Raw genomic sequence first — 17,590 nt, 5'->3', positions numbered from 1 at the left:
TCTTTCTTTCTTTCTTTCTCTCTCTCTCTCTCTCTCTCTCTCTCTCTCTCTCTCTCTCTCTCTCCTCTCCATCCTTCTTTACTTCTTTTGTTTTTTTCCCATTTTTTTTTAGATTTATTTACTTATTATATGTAAGTACACTGTAGCTGTCTTCAGACACTCCAGAAGAGGGAGTCTAGATCTCGTTAAGGATGGTTGTGAGCTGCCATGTGGTTGCTGGGATTTGAACTCTGCACCTTTGCAAGAGCAGTCAGGTGCTCTTACCGGCTGAACCATCTCACCAGCCCAGATATTTCACCAGCCCAGATATTTTCTTTATTTACATTTCAAATGCTATCCCGAAAGCTCCCTATACCCTTCCCCCACCCCTGCTCCCCTACCCACCCACTCCCACTTCTTGGCCCTGGCCTTCCCCTGTGCTGGGTCATATAAAGTTTGCAAGACCAAGGGGCCTACCTTCCCAATGATGGCTGACTAGGCCATCTTCTGCTACATATGCAGCTGAGACACAAGCTCAGGGGGTACTGGTTAGTTCATATTGTTTTTCCACCTATAGGGTTGCAGCCCCTTTCAGCTCCTTGGGTACTTTTCTCTAGCTCCTCCACTGGGGGCCCTGTGTTCCATCCAATAGCTGACTGTGAGCATCCACTTCTGTGTTCACCAGGCACTGGCATAGCCTCACAAGAGGCCGCTTATATCAGGGTCCCTTTAGCAGAATCTTGCTGGCATGTGCAATAGTATCTGGGTTTGGTGACTGATGATGGGATGGATCCCCGGGTGGGGTAGTCTCTGGATAGCAAAATGTATCTTGGGTATTCTAAGTTTCTGGACTAATATCCACTTATCAGTGAGTGCATATCTAGTGACTTCTTTTGTTTTTTTGAGACAGGACATCTCTGTGTAGCCCTGATTGTCCTCAAACTCACAGAGATCCACCTGCTTTGCCTCCCAGGTTCCACCACCACCTGGCTTAATCCATCTTTATTCATTTCCAACTCTCCTTTGTTTGGGAGAATGGTCAACTGGGTATGTTAGCACACACCTTTAATCCCCGGACTAGGGAAGCACATACAGGGAATCTATCATTGCTTTCTGGGCCAGCCAGAGCTACATAGTAGTACTCTGTCTTTTAAAGAAAGGTAAGAGTTGGGGAGGGGGCATAAACATCCAAATGGAATTATAGAATGGCCTTTAACAAGGTCTATGACATAATCTAAAAGAAAGGGAAACTGGGCAACACCTGTAATCCCAGTGCTCTGGAAACAGGCAGGAAGACTGTTGTCCATCTAAGGTACTAGTCAGAATGAGGCCTTGTCTCAAAAACAAAACAAAGATTCTTTACTCTTGTTGATTGTAGCAGTAGGCTTTATAGAATCCATAGTACCCAGCCTCCATGCAGTTATTAGTTGGTGGAAACAATGCCTTAGTGTTTCATTTTGGTGAGATATTCTGGTGAGATATTCTAGTAATTGAGCTCAGAACTTTGCACATGTTAAGCATTCCCTTTAACAGGCTTTGAGATGGCTCAGAGGTTAAGGGCACTTCAAGAGGTCCTGAGTTCAATTCCTAGCAACCATAAAGTGGCTCACAATCATCTGTAATGGGATCTGGTGCCCTCTTTTGGCCTGTAGGTATGCACGCAGGAAGAATGCTGTATACATAATAAATAAACAACAAAACAAACAAAAAAAAAACCCCATTCCCTTTACTACAAGCTCCACCCTCAGCCACTTAGTCTGGTTTTTAAAGGATGACTTGTACTGCTAGCCTGAGGGGGCACTTTTCTGTATTACTCTGTAGAGTAATAAAGTTTGTGTTTCCTGTATGTGGCTTGTTAATGATAGGGCTGTTATTGGCCACAGTTAATCTTCCTCTTTTCTAATCTAGTCTCTTACATAGACTTTTTTTTTTTTAAAGATTATTTATCTATTATATGTAAGTACACTGTAGCTGTCTTTAGATACCCCAGAAGAAGGCATCAGATCTCATTATGGATGGTTGTGAGCCACTATGTGGTTGCTGGGATTTGAACTCGGGACCTTTGGAAGAGCAGTCAGTGCTCTTAACTGCTGAGCCATCTTTCCAGCCCTTATATAGACATTTTAAAAGCTTTTGACTTCTCCTAATTTGGGTGTTCATCTGCTTCCAGTGTAAGTGGGTGATAGTTATCAGTCCAAGTAACAAAAACTAGGACAACCTGGTCAGCCATAGCGTGCAACTGTGCTATGTTCTTGTTAAAATGCCACACGACCAAACTTTAGAAATTATAAATCCAGTGCAAGACAATGTCTTTATGATGTTTGTGTTATATACCTAAGATCATTGGTACTTAAATATGCATAGAGAACAAAAAACATGAGCAGATTAAAGTGGTTCTGTAAGTTTGACTGTTTGTATCTGTGTATTTGCTGTGACTGCATAGAACACTCCTAGAAGTTAGGACTGTTGCTAACAATCGAAGCTTCCCATCACCTGCAGAGTTTGTTTTATTTTTAGTCTTTTGAAACAAGGTTTTTATACTGTAGCCCAGGCTGGCCTCTTGCTTATGCTGCTCTTGTGCTTCACCCTCCAGAGAAGAACTGGGGGACTATAGGCACGCACTGCCATGCCCAGAAGGGTCTCAGAGAAGAAATTTTGATTTCTCTTTGAGTATAGTGGTATGTGCCAGTAATCCCAGAACTAGGGTGGCAGGGGCAGGAGGATTACTGGATATGAAGTATTGTATATGAAGAGAACCTGTCAGGGGGAGGAACCCCGGGCCATCTGAAGCTTTTGGTCAATAGCATATTTAATTTGTGTGATAAGAGCCAGAGCTTGCTGTCTGGAGAATTTTTGCTGCTGTTTTGTCTTATTTCAAGACAAGGTTTCTCTGTGTAACAGCCCTGGCTGTTTCCTGGAAGTCTGGTTTGTAAATCAGACTGGTCTTAAACTCACAGAGATTCACTTGCCTCTGCCTCCTGAGTGCTGGGATAAAAGGTGTGCACCATCAGGTGTAGCTTACAGATTCTTATTGTGATCCAAAAATGGAGAATTCATTGCTGGATACTACTACCAAATAATTTGGTAATTCAGTGAAGTATTCACCAGTTAGTTATCCATATTGCTTTGTTTCTTTAATTGGCCATGAAAAAAATAATGTGCCTGCTATATGCCATGCTCCTTTAAGAAGACTAGAGGAGAGCAGGGACTTTGTGGGGAGTTTGGTTCAGTAATTGCTTAATGCTAACAGCCATCATTCCTATTATTCTGGACTGACAGGGACCAACAGATTTTAAATGCCACCCCCCCCCCATTCTTTTTGTAGCCCTGGCTGTTCTGGAAATCACAGTGATGGGCCTGCCTCTGCCTTCCCAGTGTTGGAATTAAAGGCGTGTGTCATCCCTTCTCTTCTTTCTGCAACACCCACCCACCCCCAACACACACACACCTTGTATTTTGAAGATTCATCCTTTAAATAATCCCTTGTCAGTGGTTTGGAATGTGGGTTTGACTCAACCTGACCACAAAGTTCTTTGTTGCTTTTCCAAGACTGATTTCTGTCCACATCCCTGGCTGAGGAGCCTATAGGGCAAATTTGCCTTATGTCACTTAATAGGAAGGTCTGTTGGTACCAGTCTTTTCTTAGCCCTATGGATTCTAATTGCTGCAATCTATGGTGTATGCTCCATTAGTATTTAAGAGAAGACTGAAAGCTGTTTTGCTTGAAAAGGCTTCTAGAAACCTGAGAAGTCCCTCAGTCCTTCCATGAAGATTTGCATAAGGATAAGGTTGCTTGTCCTCTCTTCTTCTGCCATAGTATCAGGATTCTGCTGTAATCGCTCCATCATCCTGCCAGCTGTATCTCATTTCTCATACTAGAATGCTCCTCCTTCCCAGGCTCAGCTTGATCCACCAGTCTCAATGCTTTATCTGGTACAGGGACTAGCCTTAAATTGTCCGTCTGGCTTTGTGTCTCATTTGACCCTAATACACTGGGTTGCACTGTCTAAAAGAGAATTATGTCCCCCCCCCCATGTCTGAGTGCATTTCTCATTTCTAACTGCAGCTCCTGAGCAGATCTGTAACTTCAAGGTTAAGATAAGACACATTCCATCAGAACTATGTCGTCATCCTTGCCAGCTTCTGATCTGTGACCGTCCAGGAGATTTATAAGACAGTTGTATGCCATTCTTTAAAGAATATTATGGTTGGACTCTGACTCCTGGCATCAGGCCCAATTTGATTTGTCAGCTGTTACAAAACCCATTTCCCTTAGAGAAAGGGGCCTTGGTTCACATGCCCTTCAGGCTGCTCTGACAGATAAACAAGAGTTGGTAGATCTGAACCTTTTTTATAAGGGCAAAGGTAAATAACGAATATTTTGAACTGAGCTGGGCATTGGTGGCGCACACCTTTAATCCCAGCACTTGGGAGGCAGAGGCAGGCGGATTTCTGAGTTCGAGGCCAGCCTGGTCTACAGAGTGAGTTCCAGGACAGCCAAGGCTACACAGAGAAACCCTGTCTAGAAAAACCAGAAAAGGGCTGGTGAGATGGCTCAGTGGGTAAGAGCGCCGACGGCTCATCCAAAGGTCCTGAGTTCAAATCCAAGCAACCACATGGTAGCTCACAACCACCCATTATGAGATCTGACACCCTCTTCTGGTGCCTCTGAAGGCAGCTACAGTGTACTTATGTATAATAATAAATAAATCTTTAAAAAAAAAAGAGAGAAAAACCAGAAAAAAAAGGAATTATTTTGTCCTTTGTTGAATTTACTTTTGTTGTTTTGTGCATGAACACATGCATACATACACACATACACATGAGCATACTCTGTAGTGAGGTATTCACACCATGGCAAGGACTAGAGGTCAGAAGGCAAGCCTGTAGTGTCAATGTTCTCTTTTCCACCTTTGTGGGATCCAGGGATCAAACTTGGATCATCATCAGGCTTGCATAGTGAGCTGAGCCAACTCGATGGCTCCCCATAATATAGTTCTTTCAATATAAATCCAGCCATTTCCCCAGTAGGTATGTTATGAAGACTTTATTACTCTAGGTTTTTTTAGTTATTTTTATTTTATGCTTATGGGTGTTTTGCTTGTGTGTATGTCTGTGTACTCCAGGTCCATTGTGCTAGCAGAAGTCAAACGAGGTTGTCAAGTTCTCTGGGATTAGACTTACCAACAGTTGTAAAGCCACCAATGGGTGCTAGGGATCAATCCCGGTACTCGGGAAAAGGAGGCAGTGCTCTTCAGAGCTGAGCTGTCTATGTAGCCAGCCCTTGCTTTTCTGTTTTCTGTTTTCTGTTTGTTTGTTTTGTTTTGTTATTTGAAACAAGATCTTATTATGTAGGTCTGGTTGGCCTGGAATTCGATGTGTAAACCAGGTTGGCTATTAACAGTGAATCGACCAGGCCCTGCCTCTACCTTTTCAAGTGCTGGGGTTACAGGCCTTTGCTGCTGCTCCCAGCTATTTGTTCCATTTCAGGAATGCTGAGGTTTTATATAAAGGTTATTTGCTCAAGAGCAATTGTACCTGGAAAAGTACTACTTTGACCATATTTGATTTTTCTATGGTTATATTTTCATATTCTTTAATTAAAGAAAAAGATGAGGCCAGGCATAGTGGTGTACACCTCAAATCCCAGCACTGGGGAAGCAGAGGCAGGTGGATCTCTTGAGTTTGAGGCTAGCCTGGTCTACACAGTGAGTTCTAGGACAGCTAGAGCTATTCAGATCCTGTCTCAAAAAAACAGTTTTGGGATTTTTGTTTAGTTTTGTTTTTTGGTGTGTGTGTGTGTGTGTGTGTGCATGTGCGTTCTTGTGTTTGCACATATGCAGTACACATGGGGGTGCACATAGAAACCAGAAGAGAACATCAGATCCTCGGAAGATGAAATTACAGATAGTTGTCACCCACCTAACAATGGATGAGGGTCAGCAAGCTCTATCAAGTGAGCCATGTCTCCAGACCTCATTTTGTTTTTATGTTAGTCTTCTTATTGTAGCCCAGATGGACTCCAACTTGTGACAATTGTCTTTTTACCTTCTGAGTCTTTTTTTTTAAAACAAACACTTCTTTTTAAAGATTTATTTATTTATTTAATTTATTTATTATATGTGTGTACACTGTAGCTATCTTCAGACACTCCAGGAGAGGGCATCGGATTTTTGTTACAGATGGTTGTGAGCCACCATTTGATTGCTGGGATTTGAACTCAGGACCTTTGGAAGAGCCGTCAGTGCTCTTAACCGCTGAGCCATCTCACCAGCCCACCTTCTGAGTCTTGGTAGCAGAACACTGCTACATTGACTGGGGAAATGGCTTGGTAAGTAAAGGTGCTTGCTGTCAAGCCTGATGATCTGTGTTCAATGTCTGTAACTCACATAGTAGAAGGAAGAATATCAGCCAGTTCCTAAAGTGTGTCTTTGCTTTCCATATGCACACTATGACGTGCAGGCATCCAAACACTGTACACATGTACACACACACACATACACACACACACACACACACTGTACATATACCGTGCATATACTATATATTATGTAGTAATATAATATGGTACATAGTATAATATATATTTAATTATACTATATACTATATAATTATATAATATATATTGTAGCATATACTATATATACTGTATATGGTATGTATAATATGTGTAGTATATATAGTATGCACTATATAATGTATAATGTATATATGTACACTTTTTTTGTTTGTTTGTTTGTTTTTTNTTTTTTCAAGACAGGGTTTCTCTGTGTGACCCTGGCTGTCCCGGAACTCACTTTGTAGACCAGGCTGGCCGCAAACTCAGAAATCCGCCATGCCCGGCTACACTTTTTTTTTTTAATTTGAAAAGTTGTGATAGTGCTGGACATAGTGGTACATACCTTTAATCCCATCACTCAGGATGCAGAGACAGACAGATTTAGATCTATGAGTTCAAGACCAGTTTGATTTAAGTTGTTAGTTCCCCAGCACTCGGGAAGCAGGTGGAGCTCTGTGAGTTAGAGGCCAGCCTGGTCTACAAAGATAGTTCCAGGACTACACAAAGAAATCCTGTGGTGGTGGTGGGGGGGGGGAGAGAGAATAAGTAAGTTGCAAGACAACTGGGGAAACAGAGAAGCTGTCCTTTAAAGAGGGGAGGGGCAAAAGACCATAAGTGTCTGAACTTTGAGAAATTCTCTAACAATAAGTTTATTTATTTATTTTTTTGCTCATAGTCGCAAGTATTGCTGGGTGGGTGCAAGCCAACTTACTATTTAGGAGGTTGAGGCAGGAGATTGTAAGTTCAAGGACTTCTTGGGTTAACTTGATGAGACCATTTCTCTGAATAAAAATGGGAAAATGGACTAGAGAGATTGTACATTGGTAGAGCACTTGCCCAGCGGTGTTAGATGTGCTAGGGTCAATCTCTAGTACCATTAAAAAACTCTCATACTCTGATATTGTGGTATGATAGCCAAAATTACCACCCCTTTCCCACCCCCCACTGGCCTTAAATGTAGATATCCACCTGCCTCTCTCTCCTGTGTACTGGGAGTAAAGTCATGCAGCACCATGCCCTCCAGGCTTCTTTTCTTTTGAAAAGTTTTTATATAGATATGTATTATATGTTGAACATATTTCCCTACCCCATTCACTCCTGTTCTCCCATTTATCACCCCTCTTTGTAGTTCCTCTTCTTCTCTACACAGCTTTAGTTCTACATATGTGATTTTTGTGTATCTTTATAAAGTAGGAGCTACCATTGAGAGAACATACTATATCTTTGAGGCTGGCTTCTTTTGATATGATTATCTCCAGATACATTTGTTTTCCTGCAACGGATGTAACTTCATTCTTTATGTCTGAAAAAGATTTCCTAGTATATGTATGCATTTTCTTTATCCATCCCTCTGTTGCTGGGCACCTAGGTTGGTTCTATAGTTTAGTTGTTGTAGATAGCATTGCCATAAATGTTGATGTGCAGTATCTCTGTGGTATGCTGACTTGTAGTTCTTTAATTTTTTCCTTTTTAAAAAGTTTTTAAATTTTATTTTATGTATGAGTGTTTGCTTGCATGTATGTTTGTGTACCACATACATGCCTGTTACCCTTAAAAGGGTGTCAGATCCCATGGGATTAGAGTTATAAGTAGTTGTGAGCCAATCTGTGGGTGCAGGGAACTGAACATTGGTCCTCTGCAAGAGCAGTAAGTGTTCATAATCATTGAGTTACTTATCTCTCTAGTGCCTGGAGTTCTTTACTTTTTGATTGTCTCTTTTTCTTACTCTCCCATTGAAGAAGCCTTAGCATGTTTGATCCCACAAAAAGTTTAAATTCCCATATGTGAAGCAAGAGCCAAGTGAAAGGACATTGTATACATGTCTGATTTTTTTTTTTTTTTTTTCTTTCCTTCCTTCTGAGACTAGATCTCTTGTAACATAGGATGGTTCTGAACTGGCAATGTAGTTGTGCATGACTTTGAATACCATCTCTTTATTGGGTATTAGGGATTATTAATATGAAGAATTAGATGAATAATATATCAGGATATTAATTACTAAAAGTCTTGTTTTATAGCATTACAAGAATAATAAATACTTAAAATTAACCGTAATGGCTGTTGCCAACTTGCCCTCCCCCCCTTTTTAAACTAAGCAACTAATTTTTCCCACCTGTAAATTCAGTTGAAAGTTTTTTTGTTTTTGTTTTTTGGTGGTATGGGGATGTAGCCCAGTAGTCTGTATTGTTAGCACTCCTTTTGGGCTCCGCCCCTACTGCCAGGTATGCCTGGCTTACTACAGAAGAGACTGTTTGCTTCCTCCTCTGTCCATCTTGCTCTTACAATCCGTACTCTGCCCCTTCTCTCCCTGACCCTTTTCTCCCCTTTCCCCTTCTCTCTCCATGTGTTCCTGGTAGGCCTGCCCTCCCTCCTTCCCTCCCCCCTGCCCCCTCCCCCCTCCCCTTTCTCTCTCTTTACTCCTTTCTCAATTCCACTTCCCATGCCTAAATAAACTCTGTTCCATACTATAATCCGTCATCATATGTACTTCAGAGGGAAGGGGATGCCTTAGCATGGACTCACAGAGGCACCTCTTCCCACTTCACCATACCTGGCTATCTAACATATCCTGGCTCCTTTAAAAATATATATATTATTATAAAACACTGTATAATGCCTTGCTTTCCATAACCAACTCCCCAAATTACAAAGCTTGATTCCTGGTCATTGTTTAAAATCCTTGGGTTCTAGTTCTGTTGTAATTCTTTCAAACAGGAGAGTTACATAGTATCATTAAAATTCTTCCCCTCTCCCTTTCCCGTTACTTTTTTCCCCCTCAAGCAATTTTAAAAACTGTACAGCGACAGATGGTAGGGAAAAGCCTTTGTCCAGAGTGCTTTGAGATTAAGGGTGGTTTGTCCTGATCAGTTGTAGGAAGTACCTACTCTCGCCTTTCCCCTTCTCCCAGTGAGCTGCAATCCTGTTGGTGGTCCTAAAATGCTATTGATTAATTCACAGTGCTTTTAGAGGAATAAGCCTAAATTTTGGACTTTAAAACAAAGAATTAACTCCCCTGAGCTCTGAAAGCCTTAGCCTCGGGGCCAACGGAGATACCTTCCAACTTCTCCACCCAGTCTGCAGTAAAAAGGAAAGTTAAGCCTTTTAACTTTTTCATTTGCCTCTCCCCCTTAGTCTAGTACGGCTGCCAGTTGTCATGGCAACGGACTGGGACAGCTGCGCAGTGGCGCCCAGGCAGCTGGGTGGGGGCGGGGGAGCTGCCAGCCCGCCAAGCCCCAGACCTGGGAGGGGAGGCCCCTCCTGTTAGCCCAGAGGGAAAGAACGAACTGGGGCGATCCGGTAGGTAAGGGAGGGAGGAGGGAACCCCTATTGATCTACTTTGAGGGCTTCTCTTCAGCATGAAGGTATAAAGAAAAAAAAATTCTCTTCCTCAAATTGAAGAACACATATGTAAATCCTTGTTGTTTTTTTTTTTTTTTCCTGGTGAGGCAGGGAAGGCCATAGCCACAATGCTTAACTGCATGCTTCCAACATGGGGCTGGTTTTAACCCAGCGCTCTGACCTAAAGTGCTCAGCTCCCGGAAATTCCAAGGTGAGTGGGGGTGGGGGTGGGGTACTCTCCCTGGAATATGGCATTTCCTGTCTGTGGTGAGGTCTGAGGCTGTGTTTATTTTAAATAAACCTTACATATTTTTTGATGTCTAAGAGTCTTCTAAATTCATGAAAAGATTATTTCAAAACCCCTTACCAAAATTCCCCCATGCCTTCTTTCTCAAAGTTATCATAGGTCAGAAATTAATAAAAGCAGGTTTTGAGGTGGGCATACCTATTTACTAATAAGTTTTGTAGGTAGGATTTTCAACACTATATACTTCTGTAATGATTTCTTAAAATTAATATTTGTAATTAAATTGTTAAATACAACTTTTGCTTCTTTGACTTGGACATAATTTTAAAAGTACTTCCCTCTTTATTCCTGAGATTAGCTTTATAGCCAAGATGGGAATATTCTGAAAAATAACTTTAGAGATTATAGCAAAATAACAATGGAGTCAGCTCAGGAATCCAGACTATGGGTACCATTTAACATTGTTAAGAATTATTTTTAAATTATTACGGTAACAACAGTGTGGGAATTTTAAAAACTAGGTTCTCTGTTAGCACTCCTGACATACATATTTCTGAGCTTAACTCAGTTTCCATTTGTACTGCCTTGCTGTGGCTTTCCTGGGGCCTGGGGCTGATGAATAAGTCCTCTGTGTTCTGACGAGGCTTCGTGTTGATGCAGAGTCTGGAGCCAGACTTTTTTTCCCTCCTCTTCCTTTGGCCCAAAGTCAACTTCAGTTAAGAGACAGGGTACCTCCTGAACTATTTAGGTTAGTTGAGCCCTGCCTGGGAGTTACAGACTAGTCCAGTGACTAATTTCTGAAAAATTTTTTCCCTGTCCTTCTTCCCTTCTATCCCCAAATGAGACTGCTAAAAGGAGACTTAGTGTGTTTGAGCTGTCAGCCTTGCTTTTGTGAGCTGATGGATACTCTAAAAGGACAGGCTCAAATTTTTTAGGTGAGGGAAATGTACCAATTCAATGGAAATGTGGTGAGAGATGGCCCAAGCAGTCTCTCTCTCTCTCTCTCTCTCTCTCTCTCTCTCTCTCTCTCTCTCTCTCTCTCTGTGTGTGTGTGTGTGTGTGTGTACGCGCGCATGCACACACATACTCCTGAGATTAGTTGAATGTTCAGAGTATAGAAAAGTTACAGTCAGGTGCATTGTAGGGGAAGGGTCTCCCCCCACCCCATTTTTATAAAGACCTTTATTTACCTTAGAGGAAAAAGATTTTTATTCTTTCTTGGTTCCTTTAATTGAAAGTCTCCCACATTTCTCTTTGAGTTCCTGGCTTACAAGTAGATGCAGAAATGGTCAGGAATAACACCCATGCATGCTATTTGCTCTTTGGGAATATAAAATAAAGACTTAAATAATTATTTGATCTAAAAAGTTTGATCTCTTCAGCTGAAGAGAAGTTGTTGTTAGAGAAATGTGGATTGACCCATTTTACAGTTAAATTTGTAGCCCTGTCCAATAATTGTAGATCAAAAAGAAGGGTAAGTGACTCACTGGTGTTGTATCCTCCGTTCTATCAAGAAGTGACAGTTTTAACCCTCAGGGATTGAACCATTTCATCTTTGCCCCTTTCAGGAACCTGGTGGCCGTACTCCTTCAGGTGGATCAACAGGCACACAACATGGGGAAGAAGACCAAGAGGACAGCTGACAGCTCTTCTTCAGAGGATGAGGAGGAGTATGTGGTGGAAAAGGTGTTGGATAGGCGCATGGTTAAGGGACAAGTGGAATATTTGTTGAAGTGGAAAGGCTTTTCTGAGTAAGTGCTTTCTTTTTCAGTCTTTAGAACTCTGTGGAGGTAGAAAACTTTGATTTACTTGCCCATGAGCCATAGTCTGTCTTTTTCCCAGTTATATACCTTCATGAGAATCAAGAGAAGCAGCAGACCACATAGTCTGCCTATCATGGAGCAGATATTTTTATGTTCTTACTTTCGAGGGGTACTTTAGGGAATTGGTTGGGAACATAGACTTGGGAGCCAGATGTCCTGGGACCAGATTCTTTTTATTTACTTAATTTTTAAAATTTTTCAAAATTATTTATTTATTTTTGTTATTTTGGGAGCAGATTCTTGTTCCACCCCTTAAGATACAGGTGAATGACCTTGGTTAATTTCTTTTATTATTATGACTTAACATTCTTTTTGTTGTTTTGTTTTGTTTATATGTTTTTTGAGACAGGGTTTTTCTGTGTAGCCTTGGCTGTTCTGGAACTCCCTCAGTGGACCAGGCTGACTTTGAACTCAGGAGATCAGCCTGCCAAGTGTTGGGATTAAATTAATTAATTAAGTGGCGCATGCCACTATACAGAGCTACATTTTCTTTTTCTGATTTTATGTGTATAACTGTTTGGCTTGCATGCACTGCATGTATGTTGTCTGGTGTCCACAGTTCAGGCATCAGATCAGCTAGAAGAGGATTTACAGATAGTTGTAAGCTGCCATGTAAATGCTGGAAATCAGACCACAGTTCTCTGGGAGAGCAGACAGTGCTCTTAAACACTGAGCCATTTCTTCAACCCATAGGTTAATTTCATAATCTATCTCCCTCCCTAGTAAAGCTCTAATAAAATACGGATAAGAGGTTGGTAGGTATAGCTTAATAGTAGAGAGCTTTCCCCCAGCTTACTACTCAGGGTCCTGGTTTGGTCCTAATGTATACCAGAAAAAGAAAAGAGAACAAAACCCCAGGGTCTCAGTGAGTGTGGGTAGACCTTTGACCAATGCAAGTGTGAGCGTTTGAATTTAGATCATCAGAACCCATGTAAAGTCATGTCTCCCTGTAGTGATGGGAGACAGAGAAGAGAATCCCTGGGAGCCTGAGGGACAACTAGCCAGTCATACATAGCAATGAATAAGGGACCCTATTCAAACAAGGTGGAAGGCAGGGACCAACAGCTGAGGTGGTCTCAGACTTCTAATTGTAGATACCCAAACTCACATGCAGTATACTCACAGACTAAAAAGAAGCTAAACCTTTAATCTCAGCTCTCAGAGGCAGATAGATCTCCTGAGTTTCTGAGGTCGGGCTGAGATTAAAGGTATATACTACTATGGCGAGTGAACAACTAACATTTCAATGTAAATGTCTTCTTCTTTGTTAGTAATTTTAACTTGTGAGGGCAGGTAGGTCACTTTCACCTTCTTGAATGAGTCAGGGTCTCTGGGTTTAGTTGTACCATATCTGAGACTAGCTGGTCTCCTCCCATCTTACAGTAGGAACACCAGTGCATCCAGCTTTTTATGTGAGTTCTGGGGACTGAACTCAGGGTTTCAGGGCTTATACAGCTCAGAAGTAGAGTGTTTGCCCAGTGTATGGGAGGGTTTGGGTTTTATTCTCAGTACCACAGAAAGCAAACATAAAAACAAAATGCAACGGAAACAAGGGATGAAAATCAATTTTGGAAGAATTAGTGTATTGATGGTGCCTTTATGTTAAGGCCCTTCAGGGTTAGGGTTAGGGTTCATTTCAGAGAAATGTTATTTCATGATTTAACATTGCTCATGTGGAACGTTGAGCATTTTAGGTAAGTTGATTGATTCATTAAAGGATACTTAGCACCTGTTGAACCAGATTAATATTTTTATAAACTGTCTTCCATAGCCCAAGCTGAACTAGAATTTATCCTGTAACTTAAGATGATAACCTTGAACTTCTTTAACCTTTATTTTTTTTCAAAGATTTATTTATTTTATATATATGTGTGAGTACACTGTTGCAGTTTTCAACACACAAAGAAGGCATCATATCCCATGTGGTTGCTGGGAATTGAACTCTGGACCTCTGGAAGAGCAGTCAGTGAGTGCTCTTAACTGCTGAGCCATCTCTCTAGCCCAACCTTGAACTTCTGATCTTCATGTTTCTTCTTCCCAAGTGCTATGATTCTGGGCCACCACTGTAGTGGTGAATTAGTTAAATCATTGCTTTATGCTCTCAGTGGGTCCTACCTGCCAGAGCCCTCTGGGTTCTTTTTTTTTTAAATTTTTTTTTGGTTTTTGGTTTTTCGAGACAGGGTTTCTTTCTCTGTGTAGCCTTGGCTGTTCTGGAACTCACTCTGTAGACCAGGCTGGCCTCTAACTCAGAAATCCGCCCACCTCTGCCTCCCGAGTGCTGGGATTAAAGGCGTGCGCCACCACGCCCGGCCTCTCCTGTAGCTCTTAAATTTGATACTTCTACCTATCCCCACCCACCCACCCCAGGTCTCTTGCCTTTGCAGTCTAAAAGTCCCACCCTGTCTCCCTGCCCAGACAATGGCTGTACAGAAAGTTTTTGAAGCCAGATAGGGGCAGGGACCCTTAGGTTTGGAAGCATGGCTTTTTGGGAGCCAAAATAAGACAAAGCTTTAGGGGCTGGAGAGGTGGCTCAGCAATTAAGAGCACTGGCTGCTCTTCCAGAGGTTCTGAGTTCAATTCCCAGCAACCACATGGGGGCTCACAACCATCTGTAATGAAGTCTGATGCCCTCTTCTGATGTGTCTGAAGACAGTTACATTGCACTCATATAAATAAAATAAATAAACCTTAAAAAAAAAAAAAAAAAAAAAAGACAAAGCTTTAGAACCAGTTTCCAACACAACATAAAAACTGCCCTTAGCCCGGCGTGGTAGCACACGCCTTTAATCCCAGCACTCGGGAGGCAGAGGCAGGCGGATTTCTGAGTTCAAGGCCAGCCTGGTCTACAGAGTGAGTTCCAGGACAGCCAGGGCTATACAGAGAAACCCTGTCTCAAAAAACAAAAACAAACAAAAAAACTGACCCTACTTAGCAAAAGCAAAGTCCACCTGTGTAGTTCCAAGACTGACAACTTAGACTTGCTCCCCACTGAACTTTAGCAGTCCTTTTCTGGAGCTGCCATCAGCCACATATGCTTATCTCCTAAGTTCAGGCCAGCTCTACTCCACACCTGCCATTGTCACTGCATCTTCAGTGTTCTGGGGTTGCCACTGTAACTGAGGCTGCATCTTCACAGATGGCATCTCTGAGGTCTTTATCCCTGTCCCTTGGAAGTAGGCATCAAATGCTCTTCATGTGAGATGTCATGTCATGTCTCAAAAAACCAGTACAGCATAGGACACTTAAGTATTATCAAATTCTGACAGCTTGATGTGCAGCCTTGAACCCCTGCAGCTTCTGTGTGATGACCCTGAGGAAATATTCCCCAGTAGACTGACTAGCAAAAGGTTCACTTCTACAGATCTCTCTCTCTCTCTCTCTCTCTCTCTCTCTCTCTCTCTCTCTCTCTCTCTCTCTCTCTCTCTCTCTCTCTCTGTTTTTTTTAGACAGGGTTTCTTTCTGTAGACCAGGCTGGCCTTGAACTCAGAAATCCACCTGCCTTTGCCTCCCAAGTGCTGGGATTAAAGGCGTGTGCTACCATGCCCGGCTTCTACAGATTCTTAATCCAAAATGTCACACAAATAGCGACAGTAAAGCCTTGGTTTCTCTTCTGAAACTCTTATATAGGCCAGCACTGCTGGGCTATAAGACCCTAGCTAGATTTAATGTCAGCAACTCTTCCTCAAACTAACTGCAGATGATAAATGCTGTTTTCATTGTTTATTGACTTATATTTTGCTTTTGTGGTTCATTACAGGTTATAGGTGTGATACACACAAACACACACGAAAACCTAGTGCTTGCCCTCTAACAGAGCTTTGCCTCTCAATAGGGAAAGGGATGCTAGTACAGTTTTTTCTGTGCAGGTACATTTGGTTTATTTCCATTAGATCTTTGTAGTTTTAATTTTCTGAAATCTGTGCTACAAATAGATTTTTTTTTAAAGATTTATTTATTTTATATATGTGAGTACAATGTTGCTGTCTTCAGACACACCAGAAAAGGGTATCAGATCCCATTACAGATGGTTGTGAGCCCCCATGTGGTTGTTGGGAATTGAACTCAGGACCTCCGGAAGAGCAGTCAGTGCTCTTAACTGCTGAGCCATCTCTCCAGCCCACAAATAGAACATTTGGAGGCCAACTTTGAGAATATAAAAACTCAGAGACAGACATGTTGGTTCATTCTGTACTCTAGGTATTTGGAAGGCTGAGACAAAAGCATTGCAGAGTTGAAGACCAGCCTGAGCTACATAGTAAGACTGTCTTTGAACTCAGGGAGAAGCTGAGTACTGTGGCATGTACTGTTCATCTCAGCACTCTGAGAAGTAGAAACCGTTGAATTTTTGTTAGAGGCCATCCTGATCTACCTAGCAAAGTTCCAGGCCAGCCACAGACCCTGGGAAAAAATAAAATAAAATAAATAAAATAGAAGGCTACAGGGAAAGCTGGGAGTATGTTAATTAGTTTATTTATTTTATGTATATGAGTCCACCATAGCTGTCTTCAGACACACCAGAGAACCAGAGAGGGCATCATATCCCATTACAGACGGTTGTAAATAGCCATGTGGTTGCTGGGAATTGAACTCATGACCTCTAGAAGAGCAGTCATGTCATCTCTCCAGCCTCTAAAGTTCTTTTTTTTTTTTTTTTGGGACAGGGTTTCTCTTTGTAGCCCTGGCTGTCCTGGAACTCACTCTGTAGACCAGGCTGGCCTCGAACTCAGAAATCTGCCTGACTCTGTTTCCCGAGTGCTGGGATTAAAGGCATGTGCCACCATGCCCAACGTTGTAGATCTTTCTGTTTTGTGTTTTGTTAGAGATTATTTCAGATTTCACATAAAACTTGGTGGTAGAAGACTTGAGTCGATCACATTTGAATTAACGCATTCACAGTCCTACTTATTATAGTATATAAATAATATTCAAGACAATAGAAATTGGGAGGCATTACTGGGCATGATGGTGTAGAACTTTAATCTCAGCATTTGGGAGGTAGAGGCAGGAGGATCTCTTGAGTTGTAGGAGGGCCCTACCTACTGTGGGCAGTACCATGCCTGGGATATATAAGGAAGGTGACAGCTATGCCTGGTAGTATACACTTTCAATCTTAGTACTACAGAGGCAAAAGCAGGCAGATCTCTGGGAGTTCAAAGCCAGCCTGGTCTACAAGTGAGTTCCAGGATATCTACATAAAGAAATACTGTCTCAGAAACAGAAAAGAAAGACTGGAGGTATGTGACTTACTAAGTTATCCTTTTTGTATAGGATGTATTTTATGTATAAAATCACACTCTCTTGATAATTAAATATTTAAATTTGGCCTTTATTCATAGAGAGAAGCTATGCTACCATGGAGCCTTGCTTATGACTAGACAAGCACCTTTACCACTGAGCTATATACCCAACTTCTAGACTGGGTTTTTTTTTTTTTTAGATTCAATTTTGGCGGGGGTACTTATTTTGTTTGGTTGTTGGGTTGTTTGGGTGTTTTTGTTTTTTTAAAAAGGCAGCTGGGTGGTGGTGGCACACGTCTTTAATCCCAGCACTTGGGAGGCAGAAGCAAGTGGATTTCTGAGTTCGAGGCCAGCCTGGTCTACAGAGTGAGTTCCAGGACAGCCAGGGCTACACAGAGAAACCCTG

At 41.8% G+C, this 17,590-nt stretch overlaps 1 protein-coding gene across 6 annotated transcripts in view; it reads left to right on the top strand.

Moving 5' to 3' along the window:
• Cbx5 (chromobox 5) overlaps nt 1-17,590 on the top strand; it is a 47,216-nt gene that overhangs the window by 13,670 nt on the left and 15,956 nt on the right. The window contains exons 1-3 of one of the 6 annotated variants that reach the window (XM_021216377.2): nt 9,749-9,835; nt 9,989-10,088; nt 11,693-11,875. In XM_021216377.2, coding sequence (XP_021072036.1) covers nt 11,739-11,875 — 137 coding nt within the window. In that variant the 5' untranslated portion in view covers nt 9,749-9,835; nt 9,989-10,088; nt 11,693-11,738. Of the gene's footprint in view, nt 1-9,748; nt 9,836-9,984; nt 10,089-11,692; nt 11,876-17,590 lie in introns of those variants that run through there. The other 5 variants (XM_029547985.1, XM_029547983.1, XM_029547984.1 and 2 more) reach the window with 5 other exon arrangements.

Source organism: Mus pahari, chromosome 17, assembly GCF_900095145.1.
Source record: "Mus pahari chromosome 17, PAHARI_EIJ_v1.1, whole genome shotgun sequence".
Lineage (NCBI taxonomy): Eukaryota > Metazoa > Chordata > Mammalia > Rodentia > Muridae > Mus > Mus pahari.
The sequence above is the reverse complement of the archived record's forward strand: the minus strand, read 5'-3'. Positions and strand labels throughout refer to the sequence as shown.